Raw genomic sequence first — 18373 nt, 5'->3', positions numbered from 1 at the left:
CCGTCCTTGAGACAACCACTGTATGTTCTATGACTTCGTCGTTTCGGCTCGCACGTTCCTTGTCCCCGAACGCTGGCGAACTTCGCTCGGGGACCTGCGCTGTAGGATTAGGATCAAGCCTTGGGGCCGCCGTCGGATCCGACGAACATGCGGCCCCTAGTCTTTTCCCTGCTCTTGCCCAAGGTCGATCCCGTTACCCCCTCCTTGCACGAACGGGACCCATTGTCCGTTATAGAAAACCTGTCCGACCACCTGCCCATACGTGTCCGCGCTGTACCCTTCTCCAACCATCTGCACCGGCGCTGCTCTTGGCATCCGCTTTACGTCGCCTTCCACGAGCCCCGCGGTGACGCGCCAGGCGTTCTCCAGGTCTGGCACGTACGGGCCTTTGCACTCGCCGTCTGACACGTGGCGGCGCTGCCCACACTTCCAGCATTCGCTCGACGCGACGGGGAGCGTCCCCGGAGTCAACGGGTACGGCCGGTACTCGTTGGGTCTGTCGCTGCTGGGCCATTTGGTGTGCCACTCGGCCTTCTGCTTCTCATACACTGCTCGCCCTTCCTCCGTGTTCGGCTGGGGCGCGAGCGCGTTCTGTCTGATGACGACGATACGCTGTTCCGGCGGTAGCTTGGGTGCGGCGGCTATTTGAGGTCTTGCGCGCACCGCGTTGAGTGGAGGTCCGGTCCAACGCGGCGCCGCCGCCTGTGCATAGTACGAAGCGGGAGCTTGGACGTAGCTCACCGGGTGCGTGCCTCCCACGTTGAGGGCTTGCGCGGCGCGTATGAGGTCCTCCACCGAGACACTCGCGCGCGCTCCCTGGTCCCCTTGCGTCGCCGTACCCTTCTTCTCCTTCTCCTGCCCGGTCTCGCGCGTCGGTGTCGCGAAGAGCGCGACGCGCTCCTTGAGCTTGACAATGTTGACGGCTTGGATGGCGGCGTCGAACTCCTTCCAATCGCTAACCACCGGTAGGGCTTCCCGCAGCACGGTCGCTTTGAGGTTCGCGCGGAACCTCTCCGCGAGCGAGTCTGGAATGCGGTGCGTGAGGATCAAGTTGTTCGTCTTCCTCCACCAGCTGAGAAGTCTCGGAACCGGCTTGCCGCTCGTGATCGTAAACTCGACCATCTCCTGATCAGTCGGCGAGTCTTGCTGCAAGAGCTCGAGGAGGGTGGTTTCCGACAGTGTGTGCTTGCCTTTCTTGTTCCACTTCTCGTGAAATGCCTCCCTCAGGCTTGACCAGCTCGTCTTCGTCGTCTCCTCCAGGTCCTCATACCACACGTCCGCCGCCGAGTCCGCCCTCCACAGCCTCGCCACTCTCTTGCACTTCGCTCCCTCCTCACACCCTTCTAGGTACTCCTCGACGTCGTTCCAGAACTGTTTCGGGTTCTCGTCCCCTCCGAAGAGCGGTCGGGTGATGTTGGGATTGACTCCCGCCATCGTGATCGGCGACGCTCGAGCACTGGTCACCGTGCGGTCGGTTGTGTTTGTTTCCGCTCGCTCGCGCCTGCGTAGTTCTTCTTCGAGCACGTTGCTGACGTCGCCGAGGTTGTCTGACGTGACGTTGGGGTACCCGTAGAAATGACTCTGGCCGGTTTGCTCGCTCGAGTTCAGCTCTGGCTTTTCGGCTTCCGATGCGAAGGGCGATGCTGGCGTAGATGAGACCGCGCTAACGATGTGCGATGGGATAGATGATGGAGCGGAGAACTCGGAGTCTTCGAGTTCTGTAAAGTCGGGGATGACGACCTGATCGACCTCGTCCTCCGATGTACTTGCGATCGTTGATTTCTTCACGAATCTCCCACTGGAGTCTCGCGGGATATCCGTTTTTCCTCGGCGTTTGCTTGTGCTCGCCACGATGTGCGTCGATGACAGACGGTTGTTGGGTCGAGAACCGCTCTCGTCACCAGATGGAGTAGTCCAGGCTAAGACTCGTAGATGCCTCGTATGCGCTAGATAGACTCAGAATGGAAGCTCAGGTGCTCTCAGACTCGCAGACTCGGAAGCTCGAAGACGATGAGATGGGGATGGTGACTCCCCGATGCTGAATATGAAGCGCTCTCTGGCTCGATACATCGCTCTCTCCCTGCCGGCGCCTGCTGACTAAGCATCCTCGCACTCTCTCCTGCTCCTCCTCCCTGCCCTCGCCTAGTCCTCCCTCGCCTAGTCCTCCCTACTCCAACGACCGGGAGATCTAGCTTGCGAGCTCCTGTACTGGTGGACGAGCGATGTTCTGTAGGATGAGCGGCAACGTTTATACAGTAGGTTGGGAGCACGTCGACTAGGAATTAGGATATAGCACCTACTGCTGACTACAGCTGCATGCAGAGGGTGAACGTGATCAACGCGTCACTTACCCACGAATTGTTGCATTGTTAGCTTCGGATGTCACCTGAACTGCGAATCCAGAATCGAGAGGGTCGCCTCGATCTTGTCGAGAGCGTGGATGGTCAAGGAAGCCCGGCGGCTGATATACACACAACTTGCTTACAGGTACACATCACACGTCAGTACAGCGAGTGTCCGAGAGCGAGCAACGGCAGAGCTACGGTCCATGTCCGGGAAGCACGAAAGCAGATCGAGTCTGGAACAACCTCAGTATTCAACGTCCGGGCAAGTCGGGAGGCGGGTTCGGCAGTCTTTCCGGATACCTGCACGAGGATGTTCATCATTAGCCTCTTTGTCATTCCTACGCATGCAAAAATGCGACTGACCTTGCCTTGATCCTCACCCGTAGATCCTCCTCGTATATTTGGTCTGGCCCGAGCTGGTTGCCCAGAGTCAACCACCTAGTACCACACCATAATTAGGATAACCCCATCAGCTCGAAGCTCGCAACAGCACTCACCCAGGCCGCGTATTATGCTTCCGCCCGAAGATCTCAATCTTGCGGCCCCCAGGGCACATGCGCTCGATCATGCCGTACACCTCGTCCGGCTTCCTGCTCGTCTCGCGCACCTCGCTCACGACGACGTCCGTGTCGAGCCCGCGGTTCACCCACGCGGGGAACTTGAGGTTCCCGTCCGCGTCCGCGACCGTCTTCACGCCGACGAGCATGTGCTCCTTCGTGTGGTTCAGCCAGTGGCCGGTGCGCCCCGTGCGGATCACGCGCTGCAGCTGGTTCGTCTTCACCCACACGACCTCGTCTACGCGCGTGTACCCCCAGTGGCGCATGCACTCGCGCCCGACCTCCATCGCGCGCCCGGTCACCCATAGGAAGAGCAGGCCTTCGTCTTGGAGCGTCGGGATGGGCATCGCGCGCATCTCGTCGTCCGTCATGGTTCCGTAAGGCAACTACAGTTGTGCGAGTGTCAGCAGTGAGACGCGTTAGTCGAAGAGGAGTACATACGCTCATATGAATGTCCCATGGTGGGTCGGCCATGATGACATGGAATTTCCCTAGAACTGAGTAGTCAAACCTGCGCAAGTCGCAGTTGATCCACTGTGGTGGGAGGAGCTGGGACGGCGGGGTGAGGCCGTGAACAGGGTGAGAGTAGTGGTCCAAAACATACCGACATCATCTCCTTACCCCCAGGCCCTAAACCAAGCGGCAGCTTGTAAGGCTTCCTCTTCGCAACCTGTCTATGCTCCGCCATGCCTTGTCCGTCGTTGACATCCCAGTCTACCTCAAAGTGCAGGTACCTGCACGGCGCCTTCTCCTTGCCCCGTCCGCCCGCACCGAGCCCGCTCGGGAGGCTTACAGGGCCCTGGCCTTGTGCTCCGTACTGACTCTGTCGATGCGATGGAAGTGGAGGGATCGACGGCGACTGGGCGTACGTCGGCTCCGAGTAACATGTGTTCAGGTACGAGCAGTGTCCCAGTCCGGGGTCGGTGTGTGGCCGAAGGAGAGGGCGGAAGTGGATCCGGTCGCATATGACCGGCAGAGATTTGGAGGGACTGTGTTCAGGAAGGGCAGCACGACGCGCCTTCGCGCACTCGTCCTTGGTTATCTGCGCGCATATCGGCTCAAAGCCACCGCTGATGGAACGAAACTGGGACAGTCGCAGTATCAGACATGTTTTACGGACGGAAACGACGCGCTTACCTGCTCAGCGAGGAGACGGCCCTTGGCGGTAGCCTGCTGCATCAGATTGTACACCTCCTTCACGGTCTTGTTCAGGCTCTCAAGCGTGCTGGGGGGCGGCTTCCACGCTTCGGCACGCTCTGGTGTCTCCTCTTCCGCAGCGCGCTCAGCAGCGGAATCGTCGTCCTCATCCACCACGCGCCGCTTCCTCTTCTTGCCGACTGGTGTCGACTGTGCGCGCGGTGTCGGGCCCTCGCGCGCAGCACCCAGCAGCACCTCCATCACGGTGAGCTCGCCATCTGTTTCCTCCCTGGAGAGCGTGATCTTGCCGCCATCCCAGCTTTCAGATAACGCCTCCAAGATACGCTCGAAGCGCGATAGGTCGGTAAGTCGGAGTTTGGGTGTAGGCCCCGCGGCGGGAAAGAGACTGCGTGGGGAAAGACCCGAGGCGACGATACGGGTGAGGAGGTCGAAAGACGCGATGGGCGCGGTCACAGCATTAGTAGAGAAGAGAGACTGGATTGCGGTAGAGGCTAGTAGTTTGAGTTTGTCGTCGACCGTCATGTCATGGACCGGGAGCAAGAGCAGACGGAGGACGGTGCGCGGGAGTCGGAGGCAGGGAACGGTCTCCTCAAGCGCTCGTTCTGCGGCTACGCGACGCGACCGTGACCTCATCACTTGATGGGTAACCCGCGAATCAAGCAAAATGCATAAGTGCGCTATGGTGGTGATGCGTCCGCAACCTCCAGCTAGCGGCAGGAGGTGGTGCAACGAAACAACCCCCTCGCCTTTTACTAGGGGGTTCCGTGTTCTGCCTCCACATCAATGCCGCCTTCCCAATTTTTCAGCATTCAGCTCCGTTCGAGCCTCACTCCCCTTCGTGGGGACGATCCTTTTTCGCCATCTCACGCATCATGCATCATCTACCATCCGTCGTTTGAATAGCGGCCCCTCCTCGATGAACAATCTGCTCATTGATTAAGAACAACTCAACGGACTGGTGTGTTCATGTCAGTCTCGATCATAATGGCGTCCCCACTCCATTTGCTCGCCCGTCCCAAACAAAACCTGACAACCACAACCACAACCATAGATCGCACCAGGCAGCCCCAAGTTCGCTGTAACTCACAGAACAAGTGGTACAAGTATATTGCTCGCGCTAGGCTGTCAAGTTCACAATTCCTCCTCATAATTTAGACTCGTACAAGTATACTTCGGATACATTCATTGACGGCAGTCCCGCCCATTCAGCAGATCCATCCAAGTCCCGCGTAACCTCCGGGTTCGTTTACTTGGGGATGGTAACGCCCTCCTGGAAGGCAGGGCGCGCCGTGGAACGCTCGACCCAGTCCTGCACGCGAGAAGCAGTGCGATCAGCTCCTCGCGCTTCAGCTCACACGATAGCAAACTCAGGACTGACCTTCAGGCGCGGCCACTCGTCGAGGGACTCAATGCCCGCAATTTTGTGGAACCGGATCCAGGCAATAACGTTGATGTCTGCGATGCTGTAGGTCCCGCGCCCGGGGCCGACGAGGTAGTCGCGGTCCTGCAGACGGATCTCGAGCACGCCGTAGAGACGCTTGGTCTCCTCGGTGTAGCCTGCGCGCTCCGGGTGAGCATTCCTTCTTACAATGTCTCGCTGACGGGAGGACTTACGCTTCTTCGCGTAGGGGATGCTCTCCGGCGCGTACTTGTTGAAGTGGTTCGCCTGGCCCTGCATGGGGCCGACACCGCCGTGCTGCATAACGAACCGCGTAAGCAACTGGCACGTAGACGCAAGCTATACATGCGCGCGCGGCGTACCGCGAAGAAGATCCACTGGAGCAGCTCGCTGTAGTCGTTCGGGGCCTTGTCCTTGTCAAACCCGAACTTGTTCTCCTTGTCGTAGAACTGCTGGAGGTAGAGCAGGATCGCGGCCGTCTCGAACACGGTGAAGTTGTCGCGGTTGCGGTCGACGAGCACGGGGATGCGCCCGTTTGGGTTCAGCTTGATGAACCACGGCTCCTTCTGCGTGTTCTTCGAGATGTCGATCTTCTCGACACTGTGAACCGCGCGGGTCGATCAGCAATGCGCGAGTACGAGCGGGCGCAGTCATGAGAACGTACTCGTATTCGACGCCGTATGCGGCCTTGAGCTCCTCGAGGAACACGGAGACCTTGTGGCCGTTGGGCGTGGCCGTGGTGTAGAGCAAGAGTCCGGCGGGCATGGTTGGTGAGTGTTAAGTTGCTGTGGATGGGTGTAAGAGGGGATGGAGACGAGTTGGAGTGTCCATGTCCATCTCCACGCCTTATATAGTTCCGGCACATGCTGCTTTCACGGCGAGTGTGTGCGCGCAACGCTAACAGATGCATAAGTGCCAGACCGCGCGGCCGGTTGGGCGGGTGGGCCGAGCACGTCATCTACACCGAAGCTGGTGTGGATTGCTAAGCATTACCGCGAACGCTTGCTACTAAATGTCTCTCTCACCGCACGACCCACGCCATCTATCTGCTGACACATGCGAACCCCGATGGACGCCTCCGGTGCCAGTGCTGAGCAACGGTACGCCCTCGCTGAGTAACTTCATCGTAAGTTATCCAGGGATCGGTATGCTGTCCGAGCATGTAGAAACCAAGCACACTAAGTAGTACTCAGGAAGAAGTGTTTATTAATGTCTGCAAGCGTCCGAATATTGTCCTCGTAGCTATATGGGTATCCTGCAAGTACATCGGCGAGGTGGATAACGTTCTAGCTTAGAGCATTGCGTGTCGGCATTATATGGTCCGCATGACTGGTATAAGTAGCGAGGATAGAAGGCCAGGCGACCCTGATCATCTTTATGAACAGAGGAAAAGCGATGCAAGGGTCCCGAGCGTGACCACCTGCCACAAGATCGCTCGCTGAGAATCCGGTGAACTCGACGCTTGCGTGCCAGTGGGAGCGGCGACGCCAGAGCCGCCATGTACTACGCCGGGCTGGTAGTCGGAAGTCACGTTCGGCCTAGCTGCGCCGATGTACTGCTCGCCCAGGGATGTGATTGAACCCGAGGTGGACATCAGCGCGTTCTCCTAATTAAAAATCAGTATTTTAGTATAACGTCCTTCTAGGGAGATTCCCACCTGGTTCACGCCCTGCAGGTTTTCCATAGCGCCGAACCACGCGTAGCGTTCGACCCAGTCGGTGCTGTCCATGAACGACTGTGTAGCGTTCATGAAGCCCACAATATCATCCGACGAGCACTGGCGGTCCGCCTGGTTGAAGTTCTACACCAAAGCCGCGTCAGCACACGCGCTCGACATAGTCCGACCCCGGAAGACCCCTACTAACCTGACACGCCCACTCGGTGACCCAAATCGGCTTCTGGAACGTATCGTGGTAGTCCTCCAGGTACTCCATGAACGCCGTCGAGTTCACGTCGTACCAGTGCAGCGGCATGAAGTCGACCGTGCACCCGCCGTCGCACGCGCTCAGCCAGTCCGTGATCCACTGCTTGCCCGTCGGCGAGCCGCTGGGCGCGGGGGCCCCGAGCCGGACGTTCAGCCCCTTGAGCGGCTCGATGTGCGCCTTCCACTGCGTGGCGCCGTCGGCGGGCGAGAGGTTCGACTGGCCCTCGATCTCGGGCTCGTTGAACCCGAGGAGGCTCGTGACGTGCTGCGCGGCGATGGTGTTGTTGATGTTGCTGTCCCAGTCGTTGGCCTGCTTCAGCCCCCAGAGCATGGGCACGAACTCAATGTCCGTCTGGACCGGTTCTGGGCTCCAGGTGTAGTACCTGTGACAATGCAAAGGTGAGATAGAAGCGCGTGTGTGGCTTCGCGGTTGTTTGCTTACCATTGCACCTTACCGGTGCTGAGGTATTGCGTTATGTCATTAGCGTTGCCGTTCGCCCAGCCTAGGCCGGCTTTACTTGTGATTGCGCGGGGAGCGTGGTGCGAAGAAGGTGATCGTACTACTGCGGTAGCGGCACGGCGAGGGAACAGCGCGATGAGGATGAATAGGGCGGCGATTCGAGAAGTCATGGTGTTCGTGGCTAGAAGTCGTGGTTAGAAGTACAGACGTGGGGGGTATAAGCTCAGATGAAACGGCGTTCCTGGGTACCACAATTCAGAGCTCTTTGTAGGAGGGAGCTGTGGAGCCATCCAAGAACTGTGAACAGCGTTGGGTGGAGCAGGAACGCACGAGGCGAGGGCGTCTCTTGGCTCTGACGATAGTCATCCATCAATTTAGGCTATGACGGCGTCGAGGAACGAGTGCGCGTCGCTACTTGGCGGGCTGTGCACGCTCAAGCCCGCTCAAGCACTAGGTTTCCGTCGACGCAATCGAAGCGCCAGGTGAGCTAGTCAACTTCTCAGGTCTTCGCAGCGTCTTCTGCCGTTAGCGCAGTAGTCTTGAGCAGTGGTGCCATTGATAGAACGTGGGTGAAGAATACGAGTTCAATACAGTATCTGTGATCCCGCAGGAGTAAATACGGGGGTTGCAGATACGCGCCAGGATGCCACACTTACCAGAGCGGAAAACCGCGCCCATGTCCGAACTCTCCAAACTCTCAAACTGTACAATTCTGCCTCGCGGCGTTCATGGACCAACAACGCACGCGTTTGCGTAAGGTGGGTGTAGATGTGGTAATAGTAGATGCTGCGAGGTAGACAGGGTACATAGCCATATGACTGGCGTTATGTTGAAGGTGCAGGAGGTGTTGGTTGTTCGCGATTCTTCGGCGGTGGCGGCGGGAGGTCAACATTGTTCCCGCGGAAGCGTTTCCTCATGTCGAGCTGGATGGTTGGATAGGCGAGTGTCGGTTACGATGCCATGTATAAGCTGTAGAGCAGAAAAGCGTACCATGCCCCGCTTGCACTCGAACGTCGCCTGCCGGAGCGACTTGCACTCTTCCGGGAGCTCATTCAAGTGCTCCTTGAGGCATTCCGACGGCAGATGCCCCTGCTTCATCACACAGTCGGAGTGGAGGAGGCAGTCCTTGAGCGCATTTAGGAGGTGCGAGCAGGAGGACGACATGGATGTGGAGAGCGGTCAAGGAGGGCAGGCGGTCCGAAGGCGCCGACTCCGCCGTCCCGACTGGCGTTCCCCGCCCACTCCGATTTCGTCGGCTTTCGACGTCTCGTTCGCTCACTCATCCACTCGTTCTCCACGACGCGTACCAGCAGCCTCCGCGCACAACATGCCGCTGCCTCCCGTCTTGCGCTCACTTCTTCGAACGACACCCACGGTCGCGCCTGTACCACATAGGGCGGTTCTCTCAATCACTGGCTCCCAAGCTGCAGAGTTTCTGAATGGCTTGACGGCCGCGTCCCTTCCGCGACACCCACACAGTCATTTCTACTCTGCCTTCCTTCATGCCCAGGTGTGTCGTGCGCCTCATCTGAGAAGAACAACTACCAACCGCTGATGCGCACAGGGGAGAGTTCTGCATGACATCTTCATCTACGCGCACACCACGCCCACCGGCCGCACGGGATATCTAGTCGAGTACGATGGTCGTCCATCCGAGGCGCCTCCAATCCTCCCCGTACTCAAGCGTCATGTTCTTCGCTCGAAAGTCAAGCTGCGGGATGTCTCGGAAGAGTATGACGTATGGTCCGCCTGGGGCTCCGAGACGGAGAAGAGCTGGGAGACCGCTCGGCAATGGGAGTTCGCGCGCAGCGGCGTGATAGAGCCAGCATGGAGCCAAGACGGGGAGTGGCCATGGGGGTCCGCACCGGGGGTCTTGCGCGATAGGAGAGCGGTGGGAATGGGGCACCGGTTGCTGGTGCGGAAGGGCGAACGTCGTAAGTGGTCAGTTATCATGCGCCGCTTACCGCTTGGCTTCACGAAGCGCAGCGCAGGAAGCATCGACGCACGACGTGGCCCTGACGGACGACTACCTTCTGCATCGCATCTTGCACGGTGTTCCTGAAGGCGTGGACGATATCCCGCCCGCGCACGCCTTCCCTATGGACTCCAATCTGGACATAATGGGTGGACGTACGTGCATTCCGCCCGCTCAGCCGATATCATGTTGCTCACACCGCTACCTAGTTGACTTCCGCAAGGGCTGCTATGTTGGCCAGGAGCTCACAGTTCGAACATACCACACAGGACAGCTCCGCAAGCGCATTCTGCCGGTCGCGCTTCACAAACCGGACATAACGTATGTGTGCACATCACATCTACGAGGGAAGTAGGGACTGATTGCTCGCCAGGTTGACTGAGTTGGATAGGTTGCCCGACGAGTCCCCTAGCGTGGAACCTCAGCTGGAAATTCGCCCCCACGCTGTACAGAGTGGTGACGATAGTACACCTCGACCACGGCCGCGAGGAACGGGGAAGTTGCTCAGTTCGACGCGTGGGGTCGGTCTTGCACTCCTCCGCCTCGAGCAGGTAGAGGCGGTCGAGCAAGGGCGGGCGCGGTTTTCTCTGACCAACGGCGCGGGACAGGAATGGGGCGTCACCCCATACTGGCCGGATTGGTGGCCTCAGCCGCCCACGGAATCCGAGCAAAGCGAGGACGTACAGGAGTGAAGTTCTCTAGCAGCAGTAATGTATTGTATGTTCTTACCAGCCTTTTGGTGGTTAATATATCGCATCCCATTCATCGAATAAGCACGCCTTGGAAGAACACGTTCAAAGATGGCGCGGATTATGGTGCCTCAATGAGGACTGTTGCAAATACATATTCGCCGTCGTGGCTCACAGAGGTATGGATCGTCCACAGACGCGCAGCAAGGTCGTGCGTATGGTACTCCAGCATGGGCTTTCGAAGGCCGTCGGCGGAAAGCGAGTAGAAGGTGAAGTCTTTCCAAGTAGGCCGCGCAAGAGGATATACAGCCTTGTAAGCCGCCTCTTTCACGCTCCAGCTGAGGATTGCGTCAATACTGCGTATGGCATTCAATTGTAACATATCTTACCGCACGGCGAGGAACCTTGCACGTCTCGCCTCATCTGCGGGTGGGAGCCCGTCCCAAACACGAAGCTCTGTCTCGCTGAGAATCCTGTGAGCGAGCCGCGTTGGGGTCCTCCGCTCCATAAGACGAGTTATTCGAGGAAGATGGACAATGTCAACTCCTATCCCGAGGATCCCCATTCTTCCAGGGTGTCATCGGCAGAAGGCTAAGGTTTGGTCGAGGAGAAGGGGATGATAGACATGCATTATGGGCGCCTGCGGTGATCTACTAACCTTCCAGCGTCTATCGTAGTTGCGGATCTCGATCTACGATCTGCCCGGCTAACTGGCGTAAATCCCACTTTTCTCGCTTTCATCCTCCTCCGACGCACTTGCTCTTTTCATCTGTTAAACCAACGATCACTGAGGAATACAGACCTGTACTAGGACCTTGCGTTGAAGAATCACTTACCGCACAATGTCTCGAGCGGAAGTCATTTACACGGCCGCTTCTACAAACCGCTTCTTCCAGGCAGCCCATGTTTCGCCCGACGGCGTGGTCGCGTTTGGCTCATCCAAGCTGGTAGCTCTATGGGACACAGAGGTATCATTTGTGGACTGCTGCAGTGACACCCCATGCTCATACTAACCCACACAGGACTCCGACGACCGAGGAGTATACGAGACGCTTCCCGGGCACGAAGGCGCTGTGACCTGCGTATGCTTCGCCAGCAGCGATACGTTTGTGAGCGCAGACGAGAAGGGCGTTATGAGACTATGGAGGAAGCAGGCTGCCGGCACACAGGCACGCTTGATCTATCTATGTATTTAAGCGAAATGCCTTTAATGATGTCATTCACTCTGTAGTGGCGGACGTGTGCAACGCAACAAGCTCACAAGGGCGGAATCTCGAGCTTAGCGTTGCACGGGAGGTTTGTAGTCACTGGAGCATCTGACTCCTTGGTCAAAGTATGGTTGATGCCTGAGAAAGAGACAGGTACGTTCGCTAAATCTATAGCGGACAACGTCTGTGTACTGATTGTGTTTACATACAGACGCGTTCCAAGAGGTGCAAACTATAAACATCCGAAAGGGCTTCCCCATCTCATTGGCACTCGCGGAACTACCTGGAACGGAATGTAAGAGATAGTTTGAATGCCGGCCGTATATCTGCTGATCGCGCTTCTTCAGCCGTTCTTCTGGCTATCGGCAGTACTGACAGGAGCATCCATCTATGGACCGGCTCGGAGGGTACCGTGAGCTTACAACAGCACTGGATATACCAGTTACGCTGACAGAGGTCTCCCTCTAGTTTGTCCAAGCAGCTATTCTGTCGGGCCACGAAGACTGGGTCAAGAGCCTTGCCATCCGCCCACCCCAAATTGAAAGCGAGGTTTTGGTTCTGGCATCTGGCTCCCAAGACGCAACCATACGCCTGTGGAACATTGAACCGTTCACCAAGCCTAACTTCGCACCGTCTGGCGGGTCTACAAGTGATGTAACCGACGAATTGCTGGACGCATTTGAAGCCTCCCTCATTAGCTTGGAAGATACCGAGGATGGACGCCAGATCTCACTAAAACGTCATATACTGACCGTCAAAACCGCTCAAAATAGGTGAGACCCGTTGTTCCTGACCCTTGAACAAAATTATCTGATATTCTCTTAGCTCTCAGCTATTCTCCGTGACTTTCGATGCGCTGCTCATCGGGCATGAAGCGGGCGTCACATCCCTCACGTGGAGGACTCAAAACACCCCCAAAAGTCTTCCGACCCTCCTATCAACCTCGACGGATTCTTCTCTCATCCTCTGGTCCCCATCCACCGTTTTGACTTCTGCCACAGACGGTACCACTCTATGGATCAACCGACAACGCTTTGGCGATATCGGCGGGCAACGCCTCGGCGGCTTCGTAGGGGGACTTTGGGCGCGAGGCGGGTCCGATGCCCTCGCATGGGGCTGGAACGGCGGCTGGCGGAGATGGCGCTGCGAGTCGCCCGAGGCCGACAAAGAGAACACGATGGAAGACTGGACGGAGGTCGGCGCAATTACGGGGCATCGCGCCCCAGTGCGAAGCGTCGCATGGAGTCCAGGCGGCGAATATCTGATTTCTGCCAGGTAACTATACAGTATTTGCCGGACTGAGTGCCTTCGCTAATGCGTCGGACGGCTCTTCCAGCCTCGACCAAACAACGCGCATCCACGGTGCGATCCCCACCGCACGCCCCGACCGCACGTCCATCTTGGTATGGCATGAAATCGGACGACCGCAGGTGCACGGGTACGACCTCATCGGCGCAGCGTTCCTTGATCCGTTGCGGTTCGTGAGCATCGCGGACGAAAAGGTCGCGCGCGTGTTCGAAGCGCCTCGTGAATTTGTAGACGTCGTCAGCAATCTTCACATTGCTGACCTGGATTCGGGCGAGGTACAGATCGCATTGATTTATCCGCGGCCTCACGGTGCCCTGATCGCTACCGCTTGCTGACGGCAGATTATCGCAACAGGAGAACCGGCCCCGAGCTGCTGCTGTGCCCCCGCTTGGGCTATCGAACAAGGCGTTGACAGATGGTACCCTTCCCCTGTGTCTTCGATGATGGCAATTACTGAAATCCCTTTGTCGTGAAGTCAGTGCCGTGGCGGAGGTCAATGGTGATTCCGACGACGCGCGCACACGGCGGCGCCCGTTCGAGGGCGAGCTGGCCGCGGCGACGCTCTGGCCGGAGGTCGAGAAGGTGTTCGGTCATGGCTACGAGGTGCGTTCTGATCTGCTTTCATATCCGCCGTCTGACCTCCGAGCTCCGCGTAGTCCATCGCGCTTGCCGTGTCCAACAACAAAGAATACGTCGCGACGGCGTGCAAGGCGACCTCCGCGGACCACGCCGTTGTTCGCGTATACGAGACGCAGACATGGCAACCTGTGGGCGAGCCTCTTGCGGGACACAACCTTACGGTCACGCAGATCGCCTTCAGCCCGGATGATTCGCTCGTCCTATCCGTCTCCCGGGACCGGACATGGCGGTTGTTTGAGAAGAGCGAAGGTTTGACATCCTCGGACATGGTTGTTCACCACCTAACTGCGAACATTTTCAGAAGGCTACGTACCAGTCGCCGCGGATAAGTCCCACGGCCGAATCATTTGGGACTGTGCTTGGGCACCGGAAGGCGATGCCTTCGCTACAGCGTCGCGCGACAAGACGGTTGGTTGTTCGCTCGTCAAGTCTATGTTGACAAATCTTCACACTCGAAGCAGGTAAAAATCTGGAAACGTCAGAGCGAGAACAACAACACATCTTGGACAGCTGTCGCAACAATCGCAGTCAAGGCCGCTGCAACCGCAGTCGCCTTCGCACCTACCACACCAAATAGTCAATCGTATGTGACCAAGCTTCTGTCAAACAGTGGCACAGATGTTGATGACGTTTTCAGTCGGGCATTGGCAGTCGGTCTTGAATCCGGCGAGATCCTCTTGCACACATCTTCGCGGGACGATCCCTCCCAGTGGACGTGCACACTAACGATCGACACCTCGTAAGCACCCATCAGTACACAAAACGAACCCAACTCACCCTTTCGGTAGATCGGCGCACGTCGACCACATCCACCGTCTTGCATGGCGGCCCGTGGGCGATCACGGCGTGCAACAATTAGCGAGCTGCGGTGAAGATGGTACATTGAAGCTATTGACAGTCCATATCGCGGGCCAGGAGTGAGCGCGGCCGTCTGCGACATGCAGTAGAACTACGACGAGTGGGAGAGCTATGCAGTATACAGTGTAGGGGTCGGAGCGGGGCAGGGCAGGGCAAGCGGGATTAGACCCAAGAGCTGGCTAGTTAACGAGACAATCGGGGATAGATGTAGGAAGGGTATAACACAGTAGAATGCGCGGGCGGCGTACGTGCGGGGCAAATAGATATAGGCAGCATGAATGGCGGAGATAGCTTGGACCGAGAAAGCAGGCGTAGGGATACACAAACATCGGGGGACGGGGCGTCAAATCAAACAATATCGCGCAGGCTCATGGGAACTTCGGGCTGTTGAGCAGCGGGTGAGAGGGTGTTGCGCAGTATCATTATCGGTAACTTACGCATTTAATCCTGGAGTGGAGCGGTTAGTTAGATCAATTCGGAGCGAAATATAATAAAGACGTACTTGTAGAAGCATTCTATAGACCGCAGCATCTCGACGTCGCCACCGGTAGCGGTGACGAAGTTGACAACCACGCCAGCACGAGAATAGTTGGGAGCGATGGCCGGAGCCACGCTGCAACGCACAGAGTGAGTCATCGACACTAACGCAAGGTGTTTAGCAAACCGCCGCTCACCGGTGTGCGTATTCCTCGACTGCTTTGGGCAAATCGTAGTTTATAACCAGAGGCACCTGCTGCACATCCGGCGCCTTGACCCCGACATCGTACACAACCAGAACCTTGGTGGCAGTCGGCCGCACGATACCCGGAGCGGCCCTGAACTTGTTCAGCGCAGCTAGCTTTACGCCAGCATTCATATCGCCGTGCTGCATTTCACCACCCTTAGCGACTTGCACAAGCCAGAACGAAGAGGTTGCTTACCAGCGGTACCGCTTCCAAACCGCGGCTCGACAGCTTGTACACGACCGCGTCGAGCGCAGCCATGCCGCCGACGTGGATGATCGCCTGCGGGATATCGAGGTCGTCGAATAGGTCGGCGAGCGCGTCGAGCTTCCACTCGCGCGCCTGCGCCGTCTCCGCATTCGACGCACCGCGCCCCGAGCCGATTATGCCGAGCCCCGTCTGCGGGAGCGGCGCGTCCGAGCGCCCGCTCGCCGTGAACGCGAGGTACAGGTAAAACTGTCGCAGCCCGCGCGCGCCCTGGCTCGTGTCCGCGTGTGTAACGTTCCCGTCGCGCCGCACGAGCACGCGCACCGGCTCGCGCAGCTGGATCGCGGACGCCAGGTTCAGCACGTCTTGCGGGACCGTGTTCGAGAAGAGCGCGGTCTGTCGCTCGATCGCCTGGCCCTGGCCGTTCGATGCCTCAGCGGGGGGCGAGAGGCCGACCCCAGAGAACCGGCGTGTGAGGCTCTGCGTGGGCGCGAGCAGCGAGGAGGTGCTGCTGTTCGCCTCCCAGTTGGAGAACGGGTTCTGGTTCGCGGCGCCAGGGGTCGTAGCCCCAGGCGTGCTCGCACCATTGCCCAGTGTACGCGAACGCGGGGGCGGTAACAGCCTGATGATCCCGAAGACCGACTCGTGCAAGTTCCGCGCGATGAGCTGGTCGACCTCGTCCAACACCAAGAACCGCACATCAGCGCCGGACAGCCCACCCGGATTGGTGAACAGCGCATGGAGCTTCTGCGGTGTGCCGCAGATGATGTGTGGGACGTTCTGCTGCAGCAGGCGCATCTCCTGGCTGAGGTCGGTGTTCGCCGACGCAGAGCCCACGCCGAGCGCGGACTTCACGCCGATGGGGCCTCCCAGATCACGAATCATGCGCTGCGCCTGTGTAGCCTGATCCACGGTCGTCGAAATCATGACGACGAGAGGTCCGCGGAGGGGCGCGCGCGCGTTCGCCGCGTTCGTCACTGCGATGTGTATCGCCGGAATCACATAGGCGGCGATGCGTTCCTGGGTCGGCGGCGCCTGCGCAATGATGTCTGCCCCGCGTAGGAGGAACGGGAGGGCACGCTGCTGGATTTTGTTAGGGGGGCCGACGCTAGACAGACGCGATCAACATGTGGCGCGCTACCGATTCGCAGGGCGTGCTCACCCGAAGGTGCTCAAGGACCGCAAGAGCTCCGGCGCGAGGTTCAGCTGCTCCCATTTCGTTATCACGGGGCCTCCGTCCCGCGACGATCCACCGGACAAGCTTTCGCCCTAAAAATTTCTCGTGTCAGCCGTGTCCGTAAACGCGGGCGAAGCTAGCGGAGGCGAACGCACCCCCAAGGAGTCGCGGCGAAGCAGGCCGCTGACAGAGCGGCGCTTGTCGCGGAAGATAGAGTCCTGCCGACCCATGGATCCCGCAGGGGAGTCGGTGTTGCGCATGGGAAGATCCAGCGTGCCCGCGGACCACGTTCGCATGGGCGGCTGTGGCATCCGCTGCTGGCTCTGCCTAATGTCAGGGCGCCCGGGGAGTCCATGTCCGAGCGAGGCCGAGGCGTTCAGAATGGGCGCGAGCGCGGTAGACATGTCCGTTTGCGGGAGCATCTGTGCATTGTGCATCGCGCCATTGGTCGCTTGGATTTGCTGAGTCTGCAACGCGAGGAGCTGCCCGACGGACGTAGTCAGCGTGTTCAGCCGGCTAGAGATCGTGTTGATGTCGTCCGTAGGCGGGCTCTGGTTAGGCGCGATATTGGCGATAGATCCGCGTGGTCCATTGAGCCCGGGGTTCACGAAGCCTTGAGTGGGGTTGCCGGCGGGAGCGAACGGATTCTTGAACTCGATCGGAGCGTTCATGCCCGAGTTCTGGATACCCGAGTTCGCGTTCAGCGCGCGTTCGACAAGCAGGTCGACCTTGCGGTGGACATCGCCCAGGTCACGCGCAATCTCCCTGTTCGACATCTCCAACCGAGCGAGCCGATCAAAGACCTCGTTCATGAGGGGCGACGACTTCAGCTGCGCCTCGAAACTCGTTGACGTGCTGTACTCCAGGCTTGGCGCGAAGTGGCTGCCGGAGTCGAGTGAAGAGACAGGGGAGGACGAGACGAACTGTGGGTGCACAAAGGTCGTCGACCGCACGCTGTTGTTCTCCTGGGCGACCGGTGGCGTGCTCATACGCTCCCGACTGCGAACAGCCATCTGGTTGTAGAAGGACGACGAGGCGGCGAGCTGGCCGTTCATCGCAATAGGCCCCGAGAGCGGCCCTGGGGTCTCGTCACCATCCGCGAGGTGCTCAGGGTTCTGCTGGCCGTTCTGGTCGCGCACGGCGTTCTGGTACGCGGCGAACGCGCGCTCGGAGTCGGACTGGCGGATGGCCGGGGAGTGACGGGAGGTGTCTCCGGGGGACGGGACCTGCAGGCCGGTGTCGTTGGACCTCCGGGGTCGGTCGTCCTGCGGCGGGCTCGGGGAGGACCTTACGGAGCGGTAGTCCGAGGGCGAGATGGAGAAGGAGGATGATGTGCTGTACTGTTGGTCCCGGGAGATGGTCTGCCGGTAGGCAAGGCCGGGGTTCCCATCCTCGTCGCTGAGCCGCATCGCGCCCGGAAAGAAGGGGGTGGATGCAGGGTTGAGGGCCGGACTCCGCGAGGGAGGATCCATGGGAGGGTGGGGAATTACAGGAGGGGAGACGGATTCGAAAGCAAGAGGACACTGTCGCGGGGTGAGCCACAAGGGGCGGCGGAGTAGTTGGGACAGATCGCACCTCTGACGCCTGGAGAGGGACTAACAGGACGATGCCATGCGAAGGACAGAACGGGGGACGGGGGCGGGTGTCGAGCGGACAGCTCAGAAGCGAGCTGGCGGCGGCGGAGGGAGAGTCTGGAGAGCAAGGAGCGAGTCCACCGTCGTCGCAGCACCAGCGGCGCGTCGGCTGG

The 18373-nt window shown here is 58.9% G+C and overlaps 7 protein-coding genes across 7 annotated transcripts; 2 read left to right on the top strand and 5 right to left on the bottom strand.

The window, feature by feature from the left end:
- Window positions 1-29: 29 nt before the first annotated feature.
- TRAVEDRAFT_57043 (uncharacterized protein) lies at window positions 30-2029 on the bottom strand. The gene has a single exon (XM_008037001.1). The coding sequence runs from the start codon at window positions 1432-1434 to the stop codon at window positions 157-159; it is 1278 nt and encodes a 425-aa protein (XP_008035192.1). The 5' UTR covers window positions 1435-2029; the 3' UTR covers window positions 30-156.
- Window positions 2030-2443: 414 nt separating this feature from the next.
- TRAVEDRAFT_163442 (MT-A70-domain-containing protein) lies at window positions 2444-4582 on the bottom strand (the record flags this gene model as incomplete). The annotated part of the gene is made up of 6 exons (XM_008037478.1): window positions 2444-2645; window positions 2709-2783; window positions 2843-3288; window positions 3344-3451; window positions 3507-3986; window positions 4040-4582. 6 exons carry the CDS (start codon window positions 4580-4582, stop codon window positions 2597-2599), a joined length of 1701 nt encoding a protein of 566 aa, XP_008035669.1. The 3' UTR covers window positions 2444-2596.
- A 724-nt stretch (window positions 4583-5306) lies between these two features.
- TRAVEDRAFT_117926 (glutathione S-transferase C-terminal-like protein) lies at window positions 5307-6224 on the bottom strand (the record flags this gene model as incomplete). The annotated part of the gene is made up of 5 exons (XM_008037477.1): window positions 5307-5369; window positions 5439-5617; window positions 5675-5756; window positions 5822-6059; window positions 6124-6224. The coding sequence occupies 5 exons, from the start codon at window positions 6222-6224 to the stop codon at window positions 5307-5309; spliced, it is 663 nt and encodes a 220-aa protein (XP_008035668.1).
- Window positions 6225-6667: 443 nt separating this feature from the next.
- Window positions 6668-8013, bottom strand: TRAVEDRAFT_63435 (uncharacterized protein; the record flags this gene model as incomplete). The annotated part of the gene is made up of 4 exons (XM_008037476.1): window positions 6668-7065; window positions 7117-7260; window positions 7325-7766; window positions 7826-8013. 4 exons carry the CDS (start codon window positions 8011-8013, stop codon window positions 6835-6837), a joined length of 1005 nt encoding a protein of 334 aa, XP_008035667.1. The 3' UTR covers window positions 6668-6834.
- A 608-nt stretch (window positions 8014-8621) lies between these two features.
- On the bottom strand, window positions 8622-9024 carry TRAVEDRAFT_144022 (uncharacterized protein). The gene is made up of 2 exons (XM_008037475.1): window positions 8834-9024; window positions 8622-8766 (listed from the first exon to the last, which is right to left on the bottom strand). Exons 1-2 carry the CDS (start codon window positions 9005-9007, stop codon window positions 8668-8670), a joined length of 273 nt encoding a protein of 90 aa, XP_008035666.1. The 5' UTR covers window positions 9008-9024; the 3' UTR covers window positions 8622-8667.
- Window positions 9025-9170: 146 nt separating this feature from the next.
- TRAVEDRAFT_163435 (Aminomethyltransferase folate-binding domain-containing protein) lies at window positions 9171-10784 on the top strand (the record flags this gene model as incomplete). Its single annotated transcript, XM_008037474.1, has 5 exons — window positions 9171-9353; window positions 9408-9777; window positions 9830-9973; window positions 10028-10139; window positions 10192-10784. The coding sequence occupies 5 exons, from the start codon at window positions 9171-9173 to the stop codon at window positions 10508-10510; spliced, it is 1128 nt and encodes a 375-aa protein (XP_008035665.1). The 3' UTR covers window positions 10511-10784.
- A 565-nt stretch (window positions 10785-11349) lies between these two features.
- On the top strand, window positions 11350-18151 carry TRAVEDRAFT_57038 (WD40 repeat-like protein; the record flags this gene model as incomplete). The annotated part of the gene is made up of 21 exons (XM_008037000.1): window positions 11350-11475; window positions 11530-11637; window positions 11739-11868; window positions 11927-12010; window positions 12063-12127; window positions 12184-12488; window positions 12541-12990; window positions 13052-13298; window positions 13378-13441; window positions 13499-13626; window positions 13680-13911; window positions 13964-14070; window positions 14124-14245; window positions 14300-14401; window positions 14451-14904; window positions 14958-14967; window positions 15023-15133; window positions 15195-15385; window positions 15441-16557; window positions 16612-16718; window positions 16782-18151. 15 exons carry the CDS (start codon window positions 11350-11352, stop codon window positions 14581-14583), a joined length of 2403 nt encoding a protein of 800 aa, XP_008035191.1. The 3' UTR covers window positions 14584-14904; window positions 14958-14967; window positions 15023-15133; window positions 15195-15385; window positions 15441-16557; window positions 16612-16718; window positions 16782-18151.
- Window positions 18152-18373: the final 222 nt, after the last annotated feature.

Source organism: Trametes versicolor (genome assembly GCF_000271585.1).
Source record: "Trametes versicolor FP-101664 SS1 unplaced genomic scaffold TRAVEscaffold_3, whole genome shotgun sequence".
Lineage (NCBI taxonomy): Eukaryota > Fungi > Basidiomycota > Agaricomycetes > Polyporales > Polyporaceae > Trametes > Trametes versicolor.
This window is presented reverse-complemented; position numbering and strand designations above follow the sequence as displayed.